Source organism: Tachysurus vachellii, chromosome 20, assembly GCF_030014155.1.
Source record: "Tachysurus vachellii isolate PV-2020 chromosome 20, HZAU_Pvac_v1, whole genome shotgun sequence".
In the NCBI taxonomy this organism is placed as follows: Eukaryota; Metazoa; Chordata; class Actinopteri; order Siluriformes; family Bagridae; genus Tachysurus; species Tachysurus vachellii.
The window spans coordinates 16,546,194-16,560,428 of record NC_083479.1 but is presented as its reverse complement, the minus strand read 5'-3'; the positions used below and the strand labels follow the sequence as shown (position 1 = coordinate 16,560,428).

General features: G+C 40.2%; 2 protein-coding genes across 4 annotated transcripts in view; both read right to left on the bottom strand.

Annotated features, from left to right (window-relative positions):
• Positions 1-106: 106 nt before the first annotated feature.
• plpp5 (phospholipid phosphatase 5) lies at positions 107-6,783 on the bottom strand. Its single transcript, XM_060896324.1, has 8 exons — positions 6,331-6,783; positions 4,950-5,055; positions 4,316-4,424; positions 3,606-3,696; positions 2,837-2,900; positions 1,919-2,043; positions 1,069-1,239; positions 107-592 (listed from the first exon to the last, which is right to left on the bottom strand). The coding sequence occupies exons 2-8, from the start codon at positions 5,018-5,020 to the stop codon at positions 423-425; spliced, it is 801 nt and encodes a 266-aa protein (XP_060752307.1). The 5' UTR covers positions 5,021-5,055; positions 6,331-6,783; the 3' UTR covers positions 107-422.
• A 1,147-nt stretch (positions 6,784-7,930) lies between these two features.
• Positions 7,931-14,235, bottom strand: part of nsd3 (nuclear receptor binding SET domain protein 3) — a 28,173-nt gene continuing 21,868 nt past the window's right edge. For all 3 annotated transcript variants that reach the window (XM_060895191.1, XM_060895192.1, XM_060895194.1), the window contains 7 exons: positions 14,040-14,152; positions 13,677-13,946; positions 13,438-13,554; positions 12,993-13,134; positions 12,582-12,688; positions 12,195-12,396; positions 7,931-11,723 (listed from right to left, as the gene is read on the bottom strand). In XM_060895191.1, the coding sequence (XP_060751174.1) occupies positions 11,437-11,723; positions 12,195-12,396; positions 12,582-12,688; positions 12,993-13,134; positions 13,438-13,554; positions 13,677-13,946; positions 14,040-14,152 (1,238 nt within the window). In that variant the 3' untranslated portion in view covers positions 7,931-11,436. The remainder of the gene's footprint in view (positions 11,724-12,194; positions 12,397-12,581; positions 12,689-12,992; positions 13,135-13,437; positions 13,555-13,676; positions 13,947-14,039; positions 14,153-14,235) is intronic.

The window sequence follows — 14,235 nt, the reverse complement described above, 5'->3', positions numbered from 1 at the left end:
GATTAGTGACTTTATGGATGTTCTTCAAAGCCATGATGCAAAACATTCATTTTTCTAGTACTACAACATCACTTTCAAAAATCCAAAACTATCCAGTAGGCCACAGTTTAAACTTTCCAAACATTTTATTGATAGACCCCAGTATAAACACAGAGAGTGAGAGACATGTATTATATTTAATCAGATATTCAAAACCTGATGCAGAAACCTCAGGCTGTACATGGTCCAATATAAATCCAAATATCTATAATACACAACGTTGTTTTTTTTTAACTTATATATGTTGTTAAGAAGGCCAAACAGAACTGTGGAGTCCTAGGTCTTGCACTCACACTCACATATTGGCAGCATTAGCTTAAGGGCTGTGAATGAAGACATGTCAGTTACACACATCAAGATTACTTTAAGAGCTACTGGCATCCCTACATAGGCAACAGGAATCCTGCAGTGGCTTGTTTGCGTTCCTGTGCTGAGGGTATTGTGTCTCTGAACCTCAAGGGTTTATGGGAATCAGCCTCGGTGAGTGATGGATAATGTTGTCGGTAACACAGGTACGAGAAGGTCAAACCCAGCAGTGATCCCACTAACACATCTGAAAGAACAAGCAACAGAGCGAGAGAGAAAATAAAGAAATGGTCAAAGATCAAACAAAAATGATTCATATCAATTAACAAAAAAGATATCCACAATTTACACTTGTACAAAGGTGAAATCTATTTAAATATTTGTGGACACAGGTCACATTTTCCCCCTAGCTAAAGGATGTTATTGCTTAAAGGAAACCCATCGAAAGAAGATGCATGTGTTGCAACAGACGGATAAGCAGATCTTTAAATGATGGAAATGGGACTGTGGAATTAGTTGAAAAATTAACGAGTAAGTACTAGAGCTGAATTACAAATTGTTAATTGAAAAGTAAGTAGGACCTGACACTAAGTATTACGGTATACATGACACAAACCACTAATATTTTATGTAGGGAACATAGTCCTGTATTCCTCTCGGGAAATTATCTTCAGTTAACTATATAAGTCTGGAAGACTGCTGATTGTGTGGATTCTCAGTCACCTTGCCAGTGATGTTTGTAGTCACAAGTCCTTGACACGGCGATCAAGACAGCACAGAGTAGAGGCGTGAGGAACGTACACAGTCGCCACGCTTTTCCCCGACCAGCCGGGCTGAAACAGCGAAGCTTCCCGGCCAAGAAAAGTGCTGTAAAGCCCAGTCCAGCAAATGCAACTAATATTTAAGAAGAAAAAACATATATAGGACACAGTCTATATTATAAACATTTAATATCACAGCTGTTAGATTTCTGATAATAATTTATCTGAAGTTGTAATAGATTAATTTGTATTGTGAGCTACAAGCCAAATGAAGTTTTATATTAAGTATATTGGGATGTGTTGTTATAATCAACTTTGAAGCACTAATCATTTCCATCTACCTGTTATGTTCTCTTGGACTCCAGGCCATGTTGGGATGTGAATATTCTGTTGTCTATTCTGCACTGCAATTTTTATCTTCCAACATGAATCTGCACTCCGATTCATTCCTATGCTTCAGTCATACATGAAATAAAACCTGTATCCGACGCCAACATTCAGGAGAGGGGTTTTGTGGTGTGGTTTGTAGAGTTGCGTAGCTAGGTCACATACCTAACCAAAAGCCATTTCCAATAAAGTCTGCATCATAGAGTCTGCATCATGACTATAAAAAGCTGCAAGTTTGGTCTGCAGAAAGTACAACTGACACATGATTACTGCCAACTAATTAAACCTGGTTATTGACTGGCGTCCATAATTTTCCTCATCCTCTTTTAGATTGTGGTGAGTACATCACATACCAATAATATAGAAAACATTAGATAAACACAACTAATAACTCTGAACAGTGGATGATAAAGACCAATATTTACATGATGAGTGTCCACTGGGGAAACTCTTCCTGCCTTCTGTGACCACTTCTGGATCGCCGCTGCACTGAAACTCCGGGTTCATCTTACCATCCGGAAAGCAGCGGTAGAAGAAATCGGGACGTGGCCTGCAGAAATAGAGAGGAAAGAAAGAACAAAAGTGAAGTCTAACACATATCAGAAAAGCACCAGCAAAGAAAGTAAGTATTTGAGGAACAAATCTGAACAGAGAAATAGGAAAAAAGTAGAGACACCCACAATGTGTGTCTATGTCTGTTATGAGAGCCATGATGGCTCCCTCTGCTGGCCTGCAGAGGATTTCCTGCACTTTATCATCAGGACTATTTCTCATAATCCATTGCACCACCAACTCAGGAAACAGGTGTGCTGAGTTGGTGGTGCAATGGATTGTGAGAAATAGTCCTGATGAAAAAGTGTGCGAGTATTTATCTCTCTAATCTCTCTAATGGCACGAGTATTGTTAGCACTGTCTGCATTCTGAGCGTATTATCTGTTCCGTCTATTGCCTTGTTTTGACCCTGCTTGTTTATCGTGTTTATGAATGTTTGCTACCTGCCCTGACCTACGCCTGGATTATTGACTACTGTTTTTGGGTTTCCTTTGATTTTGTTGTTTGCCTGATGTTTGACCCTTGCCTGTTTTTCACGTGCATGACAATGTCCCTAATTTAAATGATTTCATTGATTTCTCAAACACACTTTACTTTTAAGTTGATCGGCTGAGGTGTATCTGAATGTATAATGGCCAGTGAACTCTCCAAAAAACAAGGCTAAATGCCAAATTAATGACTAAATGGTGAAAGAACACCAACTTAAAGCTGAGTGAAATCTTCCAGTAATGTATTTTTTCACCAGTGTTTTAAAGATCGCTAGGATGAAACAGTATCGGCTCATCACTCACCTGCCCACAGTGAGCTTTACAGCGTTGGTAAAAACTCCATTCAGGAGCAGAGTCAATGTCACAGCTGAGGAGACACACACACAAACACAAACTACATAAATTTCAAAAATCATGCTGACGTATTTATGATTGTGATATATGACTAATGTTGCTATTGTAAAATCTTAAGGACTGGACAATTTCGTGCATCCAGTAGATTTCTTGTTATGTAAATGTACTTGTAACATCTACGTAGACACATACATAAATTATTATAAACACAATCACATGCATACACACACACTGTGTCAGGCAAATGTTTAAGACAACGCAAACACAATCAAGACATAATTAAGTCATTAATACCTGTGTTCCAAATGACGTACTACACACAATGTACCCTAGTATCTGGTGTATGAATTTTTTTTAACTAACCGGAAGTAAACGCCGTTTCCCAGTCAATTACAAATGACATCATACTGAGGTACTGCGTTGGCGCTAGCTTTAGTAGAAAATGGCATTTTAATATCTTTATATAACGCAATCACACATCATGGTGTAATTTAAAAGACATTTGTAAGATTGTGCCTGGTAGCCCCGCCCCATTTCTGCTAGGTAAGTATAGCTGAAAGTGTTGAAATATTCGGGTTCTTGATGTACTCCACTCAGGTACTCCACTTCCTGTTGGAATTGTCACTACTCACGCTATTTATACTACAGAAATGAATAAAACAGTGCATAAGTGTACGATTTGGGACGTGCTTAGTGTCTCTGTAAATGCATGACTCACCTAATGAAGCCTCTTTAAGCTCCCCTTTTTCAGTTCTTTTCAAGAAAGCAAAAAGCAGAATGGTGGCCAGTGGTGTAAGTAAAGCAATGCTCTGTAGAAGTCAGGAAGAAAAGAGAAGCCACAGTTCATCCTCTGTGCTACACCCAAAATGTCTTGATCATGATCAAATCTGCTCAAAATGAGTTCAGGTCAAAGGCCCAATGTGTAAATGCAGACTGGTGTTCATCCAAGCAGAAAGCAGCCTAATGCACAAGCTTTGGTGTAGGAGTTAAAAAAGTACAAACAAGCAACCTGTTGTTTATTAATGTGCTATTCGCCAGATCCATGCCCTCATCTCAGAGACACACACACACAAACACACCACGCCTCAAAAGCAATGAGAAGGGATAATTTGAAAGTGGACATATAGCTTCACACACACTCTGTATGTCTGTGCCTCAGTCAAATATTCAGGCAAATTGTAAACAAATTTCTGACACTGTACTAACCGGAAGTGTATTTTTCCTACACTGGATGTATATGTATATTTGCAAATTTTTCTTTGCTGCTGTAACATAGGTATTTTCCCATTGTGGGATGAACAAAGGTATATCTTATCTTTTATCTTATCTCATCTGAGAAACCGTGACCAGACAAACAAAAGCTGAGAAAACAAAACATAAAAACACAATCCCACTCTCAGTGTAATTTTTTTGCAGTAACACACTTACGAACATGAGTGAGGTAGGAACGTGGTCCTTCTTCACATGGTGGAACCTGTAAATCCAGATTTCTTCAGGCTGAATCTGTCGGGTAAATGGAGCCAGTTGCTCAGTCACTCTGAAATAAGACACAATCATCTACACTTCACCATAATGCATTGGTTCTGTGAAAAACAATTCAGACGAGATGGGCTTGGTTTGTGAAGTCTGTGGCTTTATGCTTGCACTCTTGTTTTGTACCAGAGATGTCTCACTCATACAAAATGTTTAGAAAAGTATTTCTAAGCAAACTTGTATGAATGAGACTCTACATGTCCCAGGTTGCCCTCACTTGTTGCGTAGACGGGTTAAAACGTAAACAGGTTAAAACAAACCATTTAAAATTATAAGGGATATATTTATATGTTTATATGATATATGGTGAACTGCAAATGTTACACAGACCTAGACCATAAGAGGTTTATCAAATAAACTTTGATTGCATGTGAAGGGATTACTAATCTCTCCTGGGCTCTTCACCCAGCCCAGGCCTGGGAAATCTTGCCTCTAGTCTTTTTGCACTTTTCATGGTCACACTATTATCTTGTACACTTGACACATCACTGTATGAGATGTTAATGATGATGATGATGTAAACACTTACATAAAGACAGCCAGCAGCAGCAGGCGGACGAACACTTCACAGAGGAAGTCCTGGTCTAAACTCTTCCTCATATCTGGATCTGATTTGTCCCAGTTACCTGCTTCACCTGTGAAGTGTTACAGATGCATGCTTTGTTTAACTGTACATATCTAACATCTTAGGAATGTATATATTATACAGTTGTGAAACCTGACTGCCATGTTTGCGTCTCTACCTCAGGAATCCAAAGCAATGAAGCAGTTGCCCTCAACAAAAACACCTACAACATTGTTTCAGGTCCTTTCAGATTTCAACACGATTGGTCACATGGGTGTGTTCCTGCATTTTGGGTTTTGACACATGTAATGTTGTCACAACTTGCAATCTCTCTCTCACACACACACACACACACACTCCCTCTTTACACCTTATGATAATCATCCCCCAAGAATATCATTTATTCTGCACATCACACACAAACGACCAATATCACGCGATCCGCTAGTTCTAAATCCAAGCAGAACAAATTGTGTTGTGCATCAAACAAGTGTTTTTGTATTTTATATATTGTTTTCATATGGAACATTGTCACTAATTCTCTTTTTCTTTCCATTTTTATTCCTCATGATAAACATTATTATTACACAGCATTATCCTACAATGCTATACAACAATATTTAATAAAGAAATCGAATGAAATCATGTCAGCACTTGCACAAGCGTTTAGTCATCCGGTCCGAACACGCACAAGGGTTCCAGTTCATGCGAACACAACTTGCACAAGCGTTCTATGTCAGAAAAAACGGAACATCACATCTCCCAGAAGCGTTCCATGTCACGCAAGATGAACATCAGAACTCAAGCGTTCCATGTCACGCAAGATGAACATCAGAACGCAAGCGTTCCAGATCACGCAAGATGAACATCAGAACTCAAGCGTTCCATGTCACGCAAGATGAACATCAGAACTCAAGCGTTCCAGATCACGCAAGATGAACATCAGAACTCAAGCGTTCCAGATCACGCAAGATGAACATCAGAACTCAAGCGTTCCAGATCACGCAAGATGAACATCAGAACTCAAGCGTTCCATGTCGCACAAGTTGAACATCAGAACTCAAGCGTTCCATATCACTTAACCAGGACGTCATGAGACGCGTGTGTGCTGTATTTTGGCCGCTCTGAGCTTCAGAACCCGCACACAAACGTTACATTTCACGCGCGCATAACGTCATAAAGTCCCAGAAGTATGACGTCGCCCGACCACCTATAGCGACTGGGGACACGTCAGCGTTACATTGACTGAAACGATCAACACGAGTGTAAACCGGTATTTCCAAATGAAGGTATTTTAGCAGCATTAGCATTAGCATCTCGTCTCCCCCTATTGTCGGATACGGACCTTTATGATTGTGATTCGTTCCTTTTTTTTCAGCCAGACTAAAACCGGAAGCAGAGACGGGTTTGGAGAGACCCGTCACGTAGAAGCGCACAGAGACATCTCACATGTCCAAAGCGCCTGATGGGTGAAGGTGCGGATACTCTCTCTCTCTCCCGGTCAGGAGAGTCCAGCTTGACAGAAACAGAGCGAGAGATGGGAAGAGGAGACACGTTTACACGTCACATAGTTCTCACGCCACCTGGAGGTAGTTAGAAATATGAGCTGCAGTCGGCAAGTCTTGGTCAGAAGTGGGCAGGGTTTTGGGCAGCGCGTAAACACTCTGGAAATGAAGGTCGCACTGTTGAGTTAAAGACAGGCAGGAAAAGAGCAAAGAGATGGAAAGAAAAGGGGGAAAAATGAAAGGGATGAAAGACCAATGAAATGAAAGGCAAAAAAAAGGGGAAGGACTAAAAAAAGAGAAGGCAGGCAGAAAGGAATGAGAAGGAAGGAAAAGTGATGAAGGAAAAGAAAGGAAAGAATAAAGACAAAAAATGAAAGGTGAGGAATGAAAGAGAAACAAGAGAAGGTTATAAGAAGCAAGACGGTTTCCGGGTCTAGCTGCTGTAGGCGTGACTTTATAGATGTATGATACTCTCTCTCTCTTTTGGAAAAAAATGAGTTATAATGTCTAGTCACAAACTAAAGAGATGCTCTTGAGATGAGGATGTGGTAGCCTAGTGGTTAAGGTGTTGGATTACTGACCAGAAGGTTATGAGTTTAAATCCGAGGTCCACCAAGCTGCCACTGCTGGGCTTCTGAGCAAGGCCCTTAAGATTCAAGATTCAACGCTAGATTTAACGCTCAATTGCGTAAATTGGAATCGATTGTAAGTCACTCTGGATAAGGGTATCTGCTAAATGCCATAGATTTAAATGTAAATATGACAGAATAATTAAAAGGGAGAGCAAGAAAGCAGCACGTGAAGGCAACCTGGGACACAAAGCAGGCTGTCAACAACCATTAGAGTGTGGGTCGGGGTGTCAGGTCATGGCAGCATGCAGACATGCTGGTTTTCCTCAGTCATGAACATCACCGGGATGGCTGTGAAACCAACAAAGAGTCTGCACCGTTTGATCGAAGCAGGCATGGTGGATCATGGTGGAAAAATGTTCAGGTACTGACAGACCATCCACTAATTTATAGGTCAGTAGTAGTATTTATAAATCAATGCAATATTTTATTGGGAGCTGATGCAAAGTAGATAAGATAGGAGCGATTTGGTCTGAACATTTGGTTCTGGTAAAAAGCTTGTTAGAATGAGTTGCATTTTAATCTCATTTTACACAACTTAGCAATTGAGGGTTAAGGACCTTGCTCAGGGTCCCAGCTGTAGTAGGTTGGTGGACCTGGGATTCAAGCTCACAACCTTCTGTAGGTTGCCATAACCACAATATTCACTAGGCTACCACATCCACACTGTGACAATAGTCCATACTTCAGGCAACAAAAAAAGTATGAACATGAATAGGGGAAAAAGAAACAATGGAAAAATAGAGTATAGTCTCAGTGTTTATGAACATCTGCTGGGAAATAAAGCAGCTGAACACTGAACAAAAGCAGGTAAACATTCAGTAGAGTTTTTATTGAAGTCGAACCAGGCAAGTCTGAGAGTGAGTAAATCTGTGGAATGTTGTTTCTCTGAATAACTTAGCAATTCTGAAGAAAAGAACCATCTCAAAATTTGGTCAAATAAAAAAATACAGTAAAAGAAAGTTACAAAAAGGATGTGCCTATATGTTCACAAACATTCAGAAGTAATTTTACAGGCATTCTTTAGACACTACGATATAATGATAGTGGAGTTTTTTTTTTTTTTACTTTCCTACTATGTACAGTTGGACGAGCTCGATGCCATAACGTCCCAGAACACAATAACACTATAACTGCCCCCCGGCTCAGGAGCACAGCCGTCTAGGAAACTCAGAGAAGCTCGTTCTACCCAGATATCATTTACGATACTTTTATTCAGCTGGAGTGTATACTGCAACACGCGTGGTGAGTTTTACATTAACACTGAAGATTTACACACAACAGAAATAAGTCCAGTAGCAAGATTCCTTAAACAGTCTAGGAAAGGAATGTGACACGTCCTTTAACACATCAACACAAATGGTTTCCCTTGGAGCTGGTGAGATGGCATCATTTTAAAAAATATAAAGAACAGGCACAAACATGCACAAGATGATTTATGACACTTTAAATCACGTATAAAAAAACAGTGAAGTACAGTGCACTAACACTCTTTAAGGAGGTAAATACAAAATGGTTGATATGGCAACAAAGGCTCGTCTTAAACGTCCAATCAGTAACACTATGCCTTTTAAATCGTTTAGCAAAATTCATACTCATACAAATTCTAGGACTACTTAAAGGCATTTGATCAGAAGGAAACTGAAACACTTAATTTGTATCAAATTAGTGAGAATGCAAATACAATAAGGGCATACACAAGTCTGATATTTCATGTCAGGAGACCAAAAACATCATCTTTCTGTGATAAATTGTTTACTCTGAGACAGAGACAACACTCTGAGACTGGAGACAGAGCGAACACTGCGCGGTCTGCATTGCTCACTCATGGAGAAAAGTGCTAATGATGAACAAAAAGTCGTACCTCATCACTTAACTTGCTAGGCATCAATTCACTCAACAACAACAACAAAAAAAATCCAGCATGTCAGACGTTTGTCATTATTTTGAGACCGCAGACCCGTCGTAACTACAGGTGCACTTCGTAAAGGACGTAAAAGTGTCCGGAAAAGACACGACGTCGTGAAGAAAACAACAGGAAAAAGAAACAAAAGGCAACAGGATGACGTGAAGAGACAAAAGGACATGAACATTTCCTTTTATAAAGGGAAATAAAAAAAATAAGCAAAAGGGAGGAGGAAAGAAAATTAGGAAGAAAGAAAACATAGGAAAAGAATATATAAAAAAGGGTTTTTAAAAAATTGAGAGAAAAAGAAAGAAAATGTTAAACTAAAAATATATAAAATTGATTTAAAAAAAAAAGGAAAGAAAAGGAAAGGAAAGAAAGAAAATAAAGTGTATTTAGAGTGAGCGTGTGGTTTACAGGGCTGTGGTTACCAAAATCAAGTTTTCCTAAATTCATTCTGCTTATTTCTATGGAAAAGTTTACCCATTAAAGCTAAATATTTGAATACAGTGCAGCATTTCTAAAACCCCAATTATAGAAGAAATAGAATCTTTACTCAATAATTCAGAGATATTTTTTCCCATATCTGTTACAAATGACAAAAAAAACAGTGATGTGCTGGATTTTTTTTTTTGTTTTTTTTATAACCGTCTGAGTGTAAACAGACTCGGCATCGTAACGACACGAACAAAACCAAAGTGCATGAGACATTGAACAGCGCTCCAGATTTCAAGTGTACAGGACAGGACCACTGCTTGGATACAATACGTTTTAAAAAGCCTTTTTTGACAGTGACGGACGTCTATGGTTCTGAAGAACGTCTGGAATATTATGGGTAACATGTAGCAGTACAGTAGGAAGGAACTGGATTAGACGATCATCAGGTCATCAGGGGTTAATTAATTGTTAAGATATTTGCAATTAAGGTTGCTAAATATGTTCGTTGTGTTCATCTTGGACACTCCAGATAAAAATGTTTTGATGGATCACATCAGTATTAAAGTGATCCAACTGATCCATCTTTATGGTTCTGGCTACTCTTTAACCAGGTCTAATGTATTTATTGGTATTGTGCAACCCTGATAATTACTGTTGCACTGAGCCAGGATGCACTGAATATCTGCCACGAGCAATACTGCCGGATGTAAAATACATCGTGGTAACCGTTATGTAAACCCACCGCGTTTCTCTTTTTTTTTTTCCTGCCTCCATCATGAGCTGCAAGTGTAGACGCTCCACTGCAGATCACCGTCATCTCCAACTGGTTTAGAAATGGTAACAAAAATAGAAGCTTTTGAAATAGACGAGTGAAATAATTCTGCATTTTCATTGGCGCGTCATCAGATCGGTCTAATACGAACGGCTGGTAATTCGACTGGTTTATTAAGGTTTACTAAGTTACACTGTTATAATACACTGAGATTATAATACCTCCAAAGTGGTCACTATTTTGTACAAGTGAAATAAAAAATTAAAAAACAAAACAAAAAAACAAACAAACAAAAGGACATTGGAAACAGTATTGAAAAGAACATTTAAAACAAATCCTCATGGACTGATATTCCTATCGGCACAGCACCAACGATGGCAGTGTTCAGGTGTTTTATCATGTCTGATTCTCATAAAAACGCTGAAATATAAGTGCTTGTCTATGAAATTAAGCAGTCACGACAAGGAGTGAGATTGAACGTAATCCAGGCTGAGCGAGCAATGAGGAAAACAAAAAAAAAAAAAAGAGGGGAGGGTCACATGTACAATGACATTAAGAATAGTGATATCAAACTCACTAATAATACCAATGAACAATACTGTACACCGTGAGCAGATGTAAACGTAGTCATAAATATATTCGTGATATATATCTTACAAATCACAAACGCACGGGTATGAAGAGGCAGCACGTAACCAAAACCGGAGTCACAGTCATTGTTTTTTTTTTTTTTTTGTTTGTTTTTTGTTTTTTCACAACTAGCCGATATTCAGACGTGTAGTGAAAATTCTACTGTAGAGAATCTGATCTATGTGTCTCATATGAATCCTTTCTATTTACACTGAGGTACATCGAATGAAGTTCTCAAGGTGTTGTAGGTACTGGAGAGTGTGTAAAAGATTTCGGCTCCGCTCTGAGGGTGAACGAGAACCCGGCTTGGAAAAGAAAATATCGGTAAAGTGACGATTAGTGGGCGTGATTCATTTCCACAATTCGGGATCTGAAACCGTGAAGTCGTGAATTATGACTTCTCGGCTCAATAAATGAAAATGCCCGCTGTTGTAGACCTGGAATGGACAACAACCGACTTGTATGTATGGTGATTTTGATATGCACACCGCCCCCTAGCTGCGTGGAGGGCCTCGTCGTTCTGAATTCCAGTGACCGTGTTTAAGTATTTCAGTACAAGAGCTTTGCTCAGTCACTCAGCCATTTCTCCCTCCTCATCCTCTTCTGCCTCTCTCTCTGCATCCCCCTCATCATCCTCTTCCCTCTCTGCTTCCTCTTCGTCCTTCACCCTCACAGAAGTAGGGAGGCTGGGTGCTTGTTCTGGATCGTGATTTTGACAACAGGGCTGGTTATCCTGGGCAGATAGCACCAGCTTCCCCGACTCATGATCCTGGCAGAAAGAGGTGGGGCAAAAGTAGCAAAATGCAGAGGCGGGACACTGACACACACTGCATTCGTGCCAAGGGCATTCCCAGCGACCTAGACACACACACACACAAAAAGTTTGATTTCATTCAAAATAATGAAAGAGTCAGTGCATGGATCAAAGAGTCAATGTGTGCCAGTAGGTCACAGTGTGAGTGAGTCCCTGACTGATTCAGTTTCACAGATTGAGTCAGTGAGTCACACAGTCAATGAGTGAGTCACTGTTTCAGTGAGGCAATGACTGAGTGAGTCTCAGTTTTAATGAGTGAGTCACGGATTCAGTGAGTCAGAAAATCAAAGAGTGTGAGAGCCACCAACTTAGTGAGTCACTCACTGAGTGAGTGAATCACTGAATCATTGAGTAAATTTGTGGTATGAATTCCGCACGTTCCAAAAAAATTAAAAATGTTAAAATTGGTTTTTTTTTGTGGTGATCTACTGAGTGAGTCAAAGAGTCATCCACTGAATCATATTTTACTAACTGAAGAGAACTCAATAGTTTTTTGTAGGTGTGGCTCAGTGTACCATAAGGGGGCGTGGTCAGGTTGAGGCAGAGCAGATGATAGGCTCTGGGACAGTCCTTCCTGTCACACATGACCAGTTCTCCGCCCTCACCGCAGCTGTAGCAGTAATAATCGTGACTGCGGCTTTCCATCTTCAGCTTCCTCTTCCTCATCTTCAGCTTTGAGTTTCTCACTTTCTCCTCCTTTTCTAAAACCACAGCACTCTAAGGGATACAAATAATTACATGTACACACTCATGAGGTTGAGCAGAGCAGAGAGAAAAAATAGGGGAAAAAAGTAAGAAATTTAAAATGGGGGAAATAGCTATTAGTATGCTCGCTGTCTCTCTCGCACACACACACACACCACACACACACACACACACTCATAACACCCATATACACATACCTTTGGTCGGACGCCCAAGTAGCCGCTGCAGTTGTCAGCTCCACAGTGACACGTCGTCCTCCCGTTCCCCAAACAGTCCAGGTTATAATTAAAGGTCAGTTCCGTGTCTGTCCACCAACACACACATTATCAGTACCACAAAACTATGCTTCACTATCACATGAAACGGCAAAAGCTGAAACCTTTGCTTCTGAATCTGGCTAATCATAATTGGCATAATAATGTGCTTTGTTTATTTTGTTTATTTACAACTCCTATGTTTTTGTTTCTAATATGAAGCTTGGTTTGATATTCAAATACAACCAGCAAATGCTTCCTGTTCAATATCTACTACAATATGTAGTGCACTATACACATTCGACCATCTATAACAAGCTAGAGAGTATGTTGGATTAGCGTTTGCTCTCTCACCTGCAGCGATGTCACACAGAGTAAAGAGGCCGATGCGGACGTCGCCGTTCACGGTCCATTTCTGTGTCTCGCAGTTTGGACTGCAGCTGTGATTTATAAAGCGTGACAAGTTCCCTTTGGGCCCAGCATCGATCACACGATCCTGAAACACACACACACACACAACCAATCGAGCATACCAGCAGGACGTTAGTGGTAACATTAGAATTATAGTATATTAATAATAACACTATTGTATATTATAATACTATTATATAGAACATGGCACTATTATATAATAAAATAAGAACACTATAATGTTATAATACTACTATTACAGTACTATTATTAACATTAAAACCATTTTAAATGTCCTAATCATGGCATCAAGTCATATTTCTGTATTTACACTTTGACTAAAAGATGAACAAATTCTCACTTTTGGCCGGAGTGGATAATATATTACCTTGGTGAGGGTGAGCATGTAGAAGTTGGTCACGTGGTTCTTGTTGGCATGGCTGATTCGCTGTCGACATTCCTCCAGATCGATCAGTTCTCCTACGTACTCGATCACAAAATCTCCCTTCAAAACACACACACACACACACACACGTCAGTTTAGCTATGCATAATATGACACACTTGAGGTCCTGTTCCTAAGACTGGGGTTGTTGTCGTGTCCTGATGTTTGTATTTCTGACTGACCTTTTTGAGATCCTGTTTGGTTTTGAGGCCCCAGCCGCACGTCTCCGTTTTGATCACCTCCATTTTTGGATACTGCCGTTTGTTGAAGCTCTGGTTGAGGCAGCGCTCGGCGGCGACACACACCTGCGGGTGACACTCGTACTGCAGAGCCCGGTTCACACACTCCGACTCCTGAGAGCACGGGCGCTCGTCGGTCGGCTTGCAGTTGCAGCGTGGGATTTCTGACAGGTCGGCAAAACACACCTGCACCTTCCCTATGGGCTTGTTACACTGAGCGGGGGAATATATACAGGTTTAAAGGTTTAACGTAACAGAAAAAAAAATAAAGAACATGTGTGTTGAAGAGTGAGATCTGACTAGTACCTTGATGAGTTTGTATGGAGGAGGCCGACGTGAGCTGCGTTCCTGTTCCAGGGCTTCTTTGGTCTCTCGCTGAGATTTCAGCTCCTGAAACCTCCTCGCTGCCTCCTCGAGTGCTACACACACACACACACACACACACACAAATTAGATTAGCAGTGTCTTTTCCAAGTGCAGTAATATTGTCCTACATTGTAAG